Source organism: Tachysurus vachellii, chromosome 20 (genome assembly GCF_030014155.1).
Source record: "Tachysurus vachellii isolate PV-2020 chromosome 20, HZAU_Pvac_v1, whole genome shotgun sequence".
Lineage (NCBI taxonomy): Eukaryota > Metazoa > Chordata > Actinopteri > Siluriformes > Bagridae > Tachysurus > Tachysurus vachellii.
In genome coordinates, this window is record NC_083479.1 from 9,102,727 (window position 1) to 9,115,971 (window position 13,245).

Below are 13,245 nucleotides of genomic sequence, written 5' to 3' on the forward strand. Positions count from 1 at the left end.
TCGGGGATGCTGAGTTTTTGTTATGCTGTTTAATCTCGCTGTGACTGATGACGCTGTCTTGGGTTGGCGGTTTCAGGTGCTAGGAATGGTTTAAGTGCTTGAATGTTTTCAGCAAATGGTGAGGGGTAAGCAGGTTATATTAACCTTGTTAATCTGAATATCATGTGCAAGGGGAATGCACAGCAAACTAAAGCATGCATGACTGCATTGGCCTGAGAAAGGAAAGGGTATTAATATGTGCAGTCTTTTTATTTTATAAATGTTGAAATTTCATTCACATGACAAATTGTCTTTAAAAGTATAGTTAAGTAATAGCCATAAAGTGTATGTTGTTTAAGACTTCTGGAGAGAAGGACATATTACTCTAGGCCATGTATCTGTGAGCCTTGTCTTTTTTTGCTAAATTTGAAATGTCCTGGAAAAGTCCTGGAAAATGATCTCTGAAAAAGAGTGGGAACCCTGGTAAATTTGAATTTTTTTTTAGTATTTAGCAAAGTAAAAACGACTATTGAAATAAGACTTTCATTTAATGGTAGCAGCATTCCAGCAGTTTTCTAGCATATTAGATGGTTCTTGTTAAGCTTTTGCCATTATTTTCTATTGAATATTATGTCCTGAATTTGTAGTTTGGACGGTGTATTTCGTAAATAAATAGCTGAATTAGTATTAAATTAATTAGTGTTCAACTTGCGATTGAGGTTTCTGTCACTTTAAGGCACGAGTGCGCGCTCTTCTATCACAAGCACATGAGTGCGCGCTCCCGCGCTCTTCAGTTAAACATGGCTGCTCTCAGCAAGTCTATACCTCACAACTGCTATGAGATAGGACATACATGGAGCCCATCATGTACACTGTCAGCACTGCAAGTCACGGCCGGGGCGCTGGAGGTCTCTCTCAAAATATATGCACCGTTATATCTCGTAAGTATTTTGTTCTTGTAAGTATTTATACAGTGATTACTAATGAAGCTCGGTGACGTTAGCTAGCATTAAAAAGCAATGACACTGCTAGCGGATGTCTCGATTGTAACGAGATACCTATTATATCTGTGGAAACGGTGTAAATAAGTAGGTTACAGTCTTAATCTCTTCTGAAAGATTGCAAGCAGTCTTATATAATCATGGCTCAAGTGATCAGCTCTAGTTCAATGGTGAATGTCACAAAGAGAACAAGACTTGTGTACTTTTTAACTGCAAATCCATTTAATCTGATTAGCTAACTGAAGCCTTTACGTGCTGCAAGAGTTCATCAGAGCTAATCAGGTAAAGACCTGTCGTTGAATCTGTGTCCTATGTGGATGTACATGATCTGTGGTGTTACTCATCACACAAAAATAACATCAGAGTCATGAAGAAATACTGAAAAATCCCTGAAAATGTGCTGGGGGAAAAAAAACAAACCAATGCGTTCTTTTATAAGTAGTCGTCAAGGCAACAGACTAATTTGCATATTCGTTGAATTATCATAATCATTTGCATATTAGTATATTTGAAATGGAAAAAAATTTTTGAATAGAAGAAAAGACAATTGAATAGAATGTAGTTTTACAAAATAGAAATAAAGATGATAACTTATTTCCTTGGTTCCACTAATGTACTAACTATCTGTACATTTGCAAGATATATTATTTCTATTGCAAACATAAGGCAGAAAAAAAGTTTTTATGTCCAGTTTAGAATGACATTGAAAATGTTTATGGATGGATTAACTTTTATTAATGTACATATAGCCATGAAAAGAGTATGAGGTGCATTGTGTGTGTGGGTGGGACAAACAAATATTCACCAATGATTGGTCACTTAAAAAAAGTGGTGCTCAGTGATTGGTTAGTGAGAACATCAGCTCATGTACTAGTCACACAACAAAACTGGTGGTCAGTCAACTGAACCTGTTTTTTAACTCCTCATGTGAACTTGAGAGCCATATTGAGTGCAGAACCGCTGTTAACATCAGCTCCAAAAGTCACTAGATTTGCCTCTAAGCTCATTTTTAAAAAATTAAGTAGCAAAATGCGTTTCAGATCTGCATATTCGATCAAATTTATTATACTAATAGGCTGATGAGTTACAATACATTCACTAATTAAAATATATTTTTTAGATTGTTATGCAATCAGCAAAATTACGTTTAATATATCCAGTTACCATGTGACGGTACGCATGCCTGTATTTACCTTTTGCACAAGATTTACAAATCTTATTACTGGCCATGTAACACACAACTTTGCTAGAACACCACCAAGCTGTCACCAATGCAGACATCATTTTTCCTTCTTTTTTTATTCACTGCTCATTAAAGTGCAGTGCTTGCAAAACAGCAGGTCTTCTCTTGAAGACAGACAGTGACTCGGCTTTTCAGATACCCAGGAGACGTTACAGAGAAAAAGACCAGAGAAGCCAGGATACCCATTCTGTTACAAAATTATAAGTAAAAGTCAAGTATATTTGTAGAAGTAAATTTAGAGTGAAAAGCCTGCCTTTTGACCACACAGTACATTTCATACAAATGTAATGCCTCTCTAGATTGCAGCTATCTTACGAAGAAGGAAAAAAGACTACTATAAGAAGAGACTCATTCCTGAAATCCTGCAGTCTGCATCATTTCTTACTACAAATGGAGGCCTGTACATTGCCTTTTTCTGCATACTTAGGTAAGAGTACACGATTATTAATTATTTGCAATAAAAGCAAAGCCATTTTACATGTCAGTTAAGTAGCATGTCATTTTACAGACAGGGACTATCAGTTTTCGAATATCTGCTCTTAGCAACTGGTTAAAGTCCAGGTTCAATGTACAGACTTCTGAAAGAATAAATTTCTGTTTCACAATCATCAGACATCTGGATATTCACCCCTTTAATATAAAAGAATGTGTCCATTTGAGGGCTTCTTTTATAAGAGTTTCATTCTAACAAATGTTGTGATTCATGAAAAAAAAATCTTACATTTGAGGCTATACAGTACATAACCCCCTTGCAAACCTTAGACCATTCGTACACTGGTTTTTTCAGGTCATATGTTTTTTTTTGTTTTTTTTTACAGCTGTTTTTTTTTCCAGGTCAGTATCCGACCCCTAAACTGAAACTTTTCAAAATGACTAGTGTCTTTGAATGTCATCATGCGGATACTAAAAGTGCAGCATATTGTCTGCAATCGTGTTTTTAAAGAGGTTACTGGAGAATAAATTTGCTTATGTCAACAGAAAACTGCAAATTATCTGTGATGAGAAAATGTCTCTGAATAATCTTGTTTCAAAATGCCAAGTAAATATTTTCTTGTTGTTATGTCTGTATACTGCCAGAGAAAATGAAATAAGTAACGTGTCTAGATTTCTCTTTATTATTTTGTCTGATTGGACAGATTGGAAGAACACAATCATGTAGTTCTGGCTGCATTGTGAAGGATAAATTAATACTAATGCACTTCTAATATAGTATTCTATCTATTAGACATACAGAGACAGACAGAGTGTTAGACAGACATACAGAGACAGACAGAGTGTTAGACAGACATACAGAGACAGACAGAGTGTTAGACAGACAGATTAAGAGTGTGAGTATCAGACAGAGAGTGTGAGACACAGAGAGAGAGAGAGAGAAAAGAGAGAAAAAGAGAATAATCAGAAGGGTCAGAAAGTCTGAGTCTTCTTCTTGGCCAGGTGTGTGAGATATTTATTGTATCTTTAACGTAGGTTGATTTATTTTACTGGATTTATTTTATTTTACTTATTTTACCAGTCTAGATCTAATCTAATATGAAAATGACTTTTTGATTAAAAATCTACATCTTTCTGATTAGGTACTTGTCACACAACATATTTGTTTTATGGTTTATCTGTAATTCTATCTTGTTTACAATATAAGTGTGCCAGCCTCTAAGTAGGAGCTCATTCAGAGTGGCAGTAAATTAAGACCATTCAGAAAGAATTCAGTTTCTTTATATAATTACAATTTTTGGATCATTTCATTTGGTCTGTAACAACAGTAGTGATTAAACTGTAGTAAATCAAACACCTAACAAAACATTATCTAAAATACACTTACTGGTTACTTTATTATGTGATCATGCATGCAGTTATCAGCCAATCATGTGGCTGCATTTCATAAAATCAAGCAGATGCTGATGTTTTAACAAACGTCTTTGTACAGAATGGAGTAGAAAAGAAAACCTGAAAATTCCTTTTTTAATAAAAGGGGCCAAAGGAAATTTGGCAGATCAGTTGGAGCACCTTTATCTAAAGTGACTTACATTTTATTTCGGTTTATACAACTGAGCAATTGAGGGTTAAGGGCCTTTCTCAGGAGCCCAGCAGTGGGAGCTTGGTGTATCCGGGATACGAATTCATGACCTTCTGATCAGTAGCCCAACACATTATCCACTGAGCTAACACATACCCCCAATAACTACTCATTACAGTTGTGGTGAGCAAAAAAGCATTTCAGAATGCGCAATGCAGCATTTATTGTTTATATATAGAAATAAGAACTATTTGTGTCCCCTGGTGGTCCGGCAGCCCGGATTTCGATGCGGATTGGATGACCCGCTGAGGTGACACCAAACAGGGAGCAACAGAAGGAACAAGAAGAGAGCAGGATTAAAAACCAGCCCAGTGGCTGTACAGAACCCAGAAAAACTATTCAATAAATGATGGGCTGCTGTTCCATGATCATTAATATCACTGTGAGATGTATCATTTAAATGTAATATCTCAAAGTAATGTCATATAATACATTTACAACAAGAAGGAGCAAAGTTCTCCTAATTTCTTTTCCAGACGTTTTAATATGACCTCATATTATTACATAAATATCCATGTAATCATAGCTGTGAGAGCTATTCAAGAAATATATTGATGCACAGGAAAACAGAACAAATATTGGAAATGGGATAGAGACATGGGTATGATGAGACTCGGTGCTTGTTTTGAAAATTTAGATATTATGTGATTCATGCTAAATGGACAAGCAACATCCTGCAGACTTAAAACCATAGCAGTAGATCCTAAGTAGAATTATTCTGTGGGTAAACCAAGGACTGGCCCATATGTGATTGGAGAGGATATGTGGTGATGTATTTGTGCATGTGCATTCAAATTCAGAATTAACTCTGATAATAAGGATAAGCATTGTTGAACATTTTATCAGGATTATACAGGTTAGTTGATGATCTAGTTTAAATGCTATTTTGTTTAGAACGTACTACTCTACTGTGTGATATTGATTTTACATCTGTTTTAATGGTAGTAATCACATTTGGTACACAGGAAGCTGCTGGGTCGTTTCTACTCCTGGTCAGCAGGCTTTGGAGCTGCACTACCGGCTTCATACATCGCTATTCTGATAGAGCGCAAAAGCAGGTTTGCTTGGATTCCAACCTTCCCAACTTTGAATACTGACATACTAACATGCATAAAAAAATCACAATCAATATTATGAACAAATAAATGTTATACGCAGTCCTTTCTAAAAGAATTAGAACAGTAAGCCCTTTTGATTGTTTCTGCTATACATTGAAGGTATTTGGATTTAAGATCAAATGATGAATATGAGATGATAGATCTGAGTTTCAGCTTCCTGATATTTTTATTTAGCTGTATTAAACAACTTAGAACTTAACACTTTTGGTGGCTGAACACCCAATATTTAGGTGCAGGAACAGTTATTGTTAAAGTAAATAACTCTGATATACAGTTTATACTGGTTACACAATTGTAATTTTTGGTATACAGTTATATAAAAAATATTGTATACAGTTATATATATATATAAAAAAAAAGGAAGACTAGTTCCTTTGAAGGTTTCTTCTTCATGTTGTCACAGGGAGTTTTTCCTTGACACCATGATCTCTGGTTTGAAAAAATCCTTTGCTTGAATCCGCATCAAGTCAGTGATTTACTGACATCACCAAACTGATTCCATCATCTTTTGTGATGCTTTACTAGACTTCTACTAAAACAGCTTCCTTCGGGTCTTTTTGAACTTCCACTTTCCCCCCTTGATGAAGTTCTTTGCTGTGTTGGTAGTGTGTTTTTAGATCATTGTCTTGCTGCATGATGAAATTGCTCCCAATAAGAATGGATGTATTTCTATGAATATGAGCAGACAGAATGTAGACTTTCTGTAGACTTCTCAATTCATTATTCTGCCATCATCATGAGTTATATCATCAATATAGATGATGGAGTCTGTTCCAGAAGCAAGTCAAGTCAAGAAACTCTTATTATAATTTTAACCATATATAGCTGACACAGTACATTGTGAAATGAGACAACGTTTCTCCAGGACCATGGTGCTACATAGAACAAAGACAGGGCTACAGACAACAACACAGAGCTAAGGACTTAATTAAGTTAGTCCTAGCCACATAAAGTGCATCTGTGCAACCTGGTACAAACAGTGTGAGACAAAAGACATTACACAAAAGCAGCGCTGACCAGAGTATATACTGTATACTGTATAAAAATACTGGAATGAAGCAGCCAAACAAGCCCAAGCCATGATAGTACCTCCACCATATTTGACTGATGAGCTGGTTTGTATTAGATCAGGAGAAGATCCTTGGCCTTTCCATCACTTTGGTTACGTTTAAGCTTGGCCATCTGATTCTTACTGCTTATATTTAGTTCAAGATATAAATATCTGAAAAATGAAACTTGTGATCTATCAGCTCATATTTTCTTTTGATCTCAAACCCAAACTCTTCAGTTTATAGCAAAAGCAAAATGATTGTTCCAGAAGTTGCAAAGGTGACTGTATGCCAAATGCTGATAAAGAGGATTTTGGGTTTCTCTACATATAATCTGCAAAAATATTCTAGCATGTGAATCTGGAGAAGAATGAAATGATGTGCAAATACAGGACTTCATCAACCATCAGAATGGGGTAAAATGTGATCTCTGTGAATTTGATTGCTGGTTGTTGGTACTAGTAGGGTGGGTTCCACTCGTCTCATCCAAGAACAGGAATCTGAGTGTATAGTAGGCACAGGCTCCTTAAAACATTATAGCTGAATATTGGAAACAGAGTTGTGACTAAAAATCAGAGGACATCAGCAGTTTCTGGATGCTCAAATCAACAACCATGCAATGTCCTGCCATTACTTTTTATCCTTAATCTAATGTTTTATGTGAACATGAAGTAAAGCCCTTAGAGTCATTGAGTTGCTCCCACATGATTAGCTCATTGCATGAATGTGCAGGTGTACAAATAGTTCTAATAAAGTGGATGATATACAAGTCTTCTTTTTTTTAATGTTTTGACTTATTTCATAATCTTTAATTTCTCTCTTGCTGCAGAAGAGGACTTTTAACAATATATATGGCAAACCTGGTGAGACCCTTAAGAATCGAATCAGGATTATTAATAGATATTATATATTGCAGGTTTTATATTATGCTTAACATTATATAATGTCCACTTATTTCTAGGCAACCGAGACAATATTTCGGATGGCTGTCACACGAGGCATCATTAACCCTTTAAAACATGGAGAGGTACAAGTAGAATTAAACTTTCTAAATTTGTTATACTTCACTGTACTCTGTGCTGATGTATTTATTGTCAAGATATCTTGAATAGTTGGGTCAATCCTGCATGTACGGGTATATTTGCTCTTTTCTTATGCCAGCGTGTGAATTTATTTTCACATGGATTTAACATTACTTGGGTCTGACAATCTCCATCTCTGTGGACATCTCACTTTTCAGGTTCTCCTTTTCTGTATTACTGCGTCACTTTACATGTTTTTCTTCAGGTGAGTGGAAACCTTTTTGCGCAAAATGAATCATGTGGTGTGTTAAAGATCATTATGGAAGTCTGCTTCTGACTTGTAGATATTTGAGTTATTTTGTTTTGTTTTCAGATGTAAAGACGGACTTAATGGTTTTGCTTTCTCAGCATTGAAGTACGTATTCGTATTACAAAATGATCTTTTTTTTTTTTTTTTTTTTTACCTAATATTTGTTGTTGCAAAAAATGCTGCTATTATTATATAATTCTTTTTGTTTGTTATGGTAGGTTTGTTGTAGGAAAAGAAGAGATCCCCACACATTCCAGTCTGTCTGAGCTGCCCAGTGCATCTCGATCAGAAAGGCCAGTTTTACCTCCAACAGACGCTGAACAGCATTCGACATGTGGAAGGAGCATCGCTGCTCTGACTCGCAGGCTGCTGGACTTTCTGTGAGTAGACAAACATTTAATCTAATTTTGAATATTACTGTGGCTGTGTAGATGGCTGTATGTAAATAATTCAAAATTGTTATTGTTCATTTCATTTTAACTTTTTACTTGAATAAACAATATTACATTTGAATGTTTTTTAACATAACGGTACATATTAATATTAAACAAGTAAAACACTTTGATGCTCTCCTCTTTGTACCGCTTGTTTACATGTTCTGTACTCTGCTGCCCTCTTTTAGATGCAAACATGGTCCCAGACATAGGTGTTGCAAACACTACCAGGACAACTGTATCTCCTATTGCATCAAAGTAAGAGTCTGTGCCCTTTCTTAGCTTTGCTGCTAGTGGATATGTATCTTTGTGTGTTGAAGGCTTTATTTGGATTAACAGATCTTTTGGTCAGTATGTAAATTGTCACTAAACATTTAACTGTAGGTCACTGAAATAGTATGTAAAAGTTCTCCCTTTAACATTTCATAAAACTTTCATAACTCATTACAGCCAAAGGTTTGTGGACAACTGATCATATCATTCACATGTGCTTTTTGAATATCTTCTCCTGATAAATTTCCTCTTTACTGTTCCTGAGAAGGTTTTCCACTAGATTTTGGAACCATAAGAGTCCATATTAGTGCTAATGAGGTCAGCCGATTTTGGGTGAAGAAGCCTGTGGCACAGTCAATGATTCAGTTCATCTCAATGGTGTTCAATGCGGTTGAGGTCAGGCTTCTGTGCCAGGTCACTTAACTCAAGTTTTTCCACTCTAAACATGGTAAACCATGCTTTCATGGACTTTGTGAACAGTGGTGATATCATGCTGGAACATGTTTGGGCCCCTTGGTTACAGTGAAGCAAAACTGTGATGTTACATCATACAAAGTCAGCCAGTCTGCTGGATGCACCACTTATTGGCGTGATGGTCAGGCGAACACAAACCTTTGACCATACTGTGTATGAATGATTATATCAATGAACGATATAATCAATTTATGTTAAATATTATTATTAAACAAGTTTATATAACTATAATTTGACTTCTAATTTATTATGGTATCGATAGTATATTGTCGTATCTACCAGCTCTAGTAGCATAACAACATCTACAGTCCTGTAAGTACTTAAATTAGCACATAAAAAAAATTAAGTCTGTGTTTTCTTGGTATATTTCCTACCCAACAGAGTTTTTAGACTGATGTTATTCTTAGTCTGTGACCTAATAAACTAGTATCAGGGAGTATTTATTGATAGAGACTTCAAAGCACATCTGTAGAGGTTTTTGACAAAAGTCCAACATTTATTGAGTGAGGTAAAGGTCTGTAGCATTACAGGGTCTATCAAAGAATATAACTAAAAACTGCTATCTAGATGCATAAAGTGTTAAAAAAAAACCTTTTTGTGTGCGTCTCAAGGGATTCATCCGCATGTTTAGCGTGGGTTACCTCATCCAGTGCTGTTTGAAGGTTCCATCAACATTTAGGCATGTTTTCACCAAACCCTCTCGTCTTCTATCACTACTCTACAATAAGGAGAATTTCCAACTGGGAGCCTTTCTCGGTTCATTCGTCAGCATTTACAAGGTAGAGATTTTCAATGTGTCATTTTTAACGTGTGACCTACGGCGTGTATCATATTCACTGCCTGCAGTTTTGGATTCTGTTCATTTTAAAGCTTTTTTCACTTATATTGCTGTCGGTTTTTGATATTTTTGTTTGGTTTACTTCTTCCCCTTCTTGAAGGGAACTAGCTGTTTCCTTAGGTGGGTGCGTAACCTGGATGATGAGCTCCATGCACTTATAGCAGGTATATTCCTTTTTGTGTGTTTTCACTGTGTCATTTGCTTTCTGCTCTTGGATGATCTCATCTTCTGGTCTGTTCTTTCAGGCTTTCTCGCAGGCATCTCCATGTTCTTCTATAAGAGCACCACCATCTCCATGTATCTCTTTTCAAAGCTTGTGGAGGTGACTTTAATTTTCATATTATTACAGTTTATTTTCATACAATAGCTTTTAGTCGTACATCCTAAAGCTGTAAGCTATTTTATAAAGTATTTTATAGATTATATATATATTTTATTTATAAGCTAGGATCTGATGTGGTATATTGGTACTCTCTGTATTTCTCTTCACTACATTGGATTTTTTACCATCTCCTGACAGACCATGTACTTCAAAGGAATCGAGGCAGGACACTTCCCCTACTTCCCTAATTCTGACACATTAATCTATGCCATCTCAACGGCTATCTGCTTCCAGGCTGTGAGTCCTCACAACTGCATTTAAGACACATTTTAAACTCAATAATTTATGCAACCTTAATGTACGATTATTCAATCTGTGATAAAAACCTGACCGGTGTCGTCGGTTAAGCCTGTGGTGGCCTTTGAAAACCCTTCAGGTGGTCACATTTTGACATTTAACAAGCTGTACAATGCAGAAACAGGTTCTAGTGAAGTGAAATCTTAATGCCACAGTATACAAAGGCATTTTACACAACCATGTGCTCCCAATTTTGTGGCACCAGTTTGAAGAAAGGTCCAGATGTGGGTGCGATGCTCAGATGTGTACCTACAGTACTTTTGGCCAGGATCAAACATGGCCTATAGACATTCAGTATGTTAACAGGCTTAAAGCTTCTCTTTTAAAATATATCCAACATATTGCATTTTATTACTTTCACCTGTGGGTGGCAGCAGGCTGTGTAAATGAACTATTAAGGCTGCAGACAAGTACAAACCTGGAAACCACTGAGCATTTTGTGAGGCACCGTGTGAGTCCAAAACTAAAGTGGATATTAAAAATGAGCATTTGTATTATAATTGTGTTGAGTGGGGGTCTCCTTAAAATGGTAAAGCTGATAGTCTAAACTTTAAAGTCATATCTGTTATTTAATTTGAAATCCAATATACTATGATACATACATGTTTTTATCCAATACATCTACACGTTTAACAAATTGTTTAATAAATCGACATGAAATCTGAAACTGAAAATAATATTTATTGATATAATTAGAGCTCAAAACCGAATGTCTTCATTGTGTAACAAAAACAGCCTTCCTCTTTGTCATGACGTCTCTACTGACTGCTTTAAAAAAAAAGTTTAGACAACACTCCTTTTTGTCCATATGTTATATTTTATATTATATTTTATTATCCTGAACTTTTCATGTATCTTTACCAGAAGGATTATTTTAAGCATTTTGTATTTAATATTTTTAGACCAGATACTATATGACACATATTGTACATATTATATTATGTATTTAAAATTTGAATAAGTATTTTGAAAATCTGTTTATAGTCCAGTTCCAGGATCAGCCGTCATACATGAATATATGTATATTAATTGATATATTGTTCAGTCAGCATTTTGCCACCATGTCACAATAGATTAAAGCACATGTTGTATCTAACCACAGTGAAAATGTTCTTCTCCTTCTCGAAAATGTTCCTATTTTTCATTAGCGAATGCAGAATATTTGTGACTGGACATACAGTATTTACATGTATATTTCTGGCATTCAGCAGCTGCCTTTATGAAAATCGAGTTAAAAAATGTACATGATGTGTCCTAGCTAGTATTTAAATGTAATAAAGGTAATACATTATCAGATTGTTCAGCACAAGCCCAGTAAGTTCAAATGAGTTTTTGTATTAATGTTTTATTTGTTGATTTGTTCTAGGCGGTGATGGAAGTGCAGAATCTGCGACCATCATACTGGAAGTTTCTCTTGAGATTGACCAAGGGCAGGTCAGTATGTATAGACTATTTCTTGTATTTCTTTGCTTGCTGCTTATTATCAGGAGCTGAGGCAGGGTGTGTGGGTGTTTTTGGTGTGGGTGATTTTTCTGGCAAAAATAAAGCAAACTGAAAGCAAGCTGAAGCCAGAGTTTAGCTAAGCATGTTAGATAACCTCCAGTTGTTTTTTTTTGTAAATCTTCAGGTTTGCACTGATGAACAGAAAAGTGCTGGATTTGTTTGGGACTGAGGCTTCTAGACACTTTAAAGGCTTCACTCCCAAACTGGACCCCAGATACACGCTGTTTGTTCAAGATGAAGACATGCTGCTAAGTTAACAAGCTATGAAGATCACTGCAGTGACCACCCAGGCTGCCTCATTCAACAAATAATGTGAATATAATTGCACTGGTTGCTAGTATAAAATTCTGGCATTGCCAGAAGGCAGTATTAAATCCTCCTATCCAATCGTAATCCTTGGAGTTTAATTGGAACAATTTCCTACCACACTTAAACTGATTGAAACGTTGCCAGAATTAAGGCTTGTAGGTGTAAGACTTCTCATCATTCAGTCATTACACGTGTAGTGCTGAGACCATCATTTTTATTTTAGTTGTGACTATGGATACTTGACATAATGCCTTAATTTCAGATGTGATTTTAAACTAGATTGCTTAGATATGGAAGAATGTGTAACACTATTGTAACTCTATCCAGTGGAACAATCTGGCCTTTCATTTGCTCATCATGATGTATGAGCAAATGTCCAAAACATGTGACAGATACACAAGAATTAGGCTTTCCTCTGTAGTGGAATTAATTATTTTATGTAAACTTACTGGCATTTTCAGTACATAAAACATTACTTGAAAGCATTCAAGAGGAGAAAATCAACATAACCTAAGTTTAATCGTGCATGCCCAAGATCAGCACTAACTGAATACATGCTTTGGATAAAAAGCAGGTTTGCATCATGAAACACACTGAATATGTGTATAATTATAGAAACATTAGGGTAGCACAGATTTTCTTTAATTTTAATTAATTTAGTGATATATATATAATATCAAAATATTATACTTGTATGAACCTGTAATTTATGTAAAATTGTTGCTGTTTCTATAAGTAAATAATTTATATTAAAATGTCTTCCACTGCATTTCTGTGGATAGTTTTATTTGAACATTGAAACTTTTTTTTTTTTGCCTTGCAGGTTTAATAAAAGGTTTATTTTTTAGCTGTTTCTTACAATCTTAATAACCTGATGTATATGCAACAGTACAAAAAGGTACTATTATATAGTAGAGATATATGTGAGCTATTTATTTA

General features: G+C 35.3%; 1 protein-coding gene across 1 annotated transcript; it reads left to right on the top strand.

Annotated features, from left to right (window-relative positions):
* The first annotated feature begins 755 nt into the window (after nucleotides 1-755).
* Nucleotides 756-13,075, top strand: tmem135 (transmembrane protein 135). The gene is made up of 15 exons (XM_060895211.1): nucleotides 756-920; nucleotides 2,523-2,650; nucleotides 5,263-5,355; nucleotides 7,294-7,327; nucleotides 7,426-7,491; nucleotides 7,705-7,751; nucleotides 7,860-7,901; nucleotides 8,015-8,176; nucleotides 8,419-8,488; nucleotides 9,589-9,756; nucleotides 9,916-9,979; nucleotides 10,061-10,137; nucleotides 10,336-10,434; nucleotides 11,861-11,928; nucleotides 12,122-13,075. The coding sequence occupies exons 1-15, from the start codon at nucleotides 780-782 to the stop codon at nucleotides 12,252-12,254; spliced, it is 1,392 nt and encodes a 463-aa protein (XP_060751194.1). The 5' UTR covers nucleotides 756-779; the 3' UTR covers nucleotides 12,255-13,075.
* The last annotated feature ends 170 nt before the right edge of the window (nucleotides 13,076-13,245 follow it).

Coding starts and splice junctions, on each gene's coding strand:
- tmem135 (XM_060895211.1), top strand. CDS start 780: ATGGCTGCTCTCAGCAAGTCTATACCTCACAACTGCTATGAGATAGGA. Junction 7,902..8,014: donor TTTGCTTTCTCAGCATTGAA/GTACGTATTCGT, acceptor TTGTTATGGTAG/GTTTGTTGTAGGAAAAGAAG. Junction 8,489..9,588: donor GTATCTCCTATTGCATCAAA/GTAAGAGTCTGT, acceptor GTGCGTCTCAAG/GGATTCATCCGCATGTTTAG.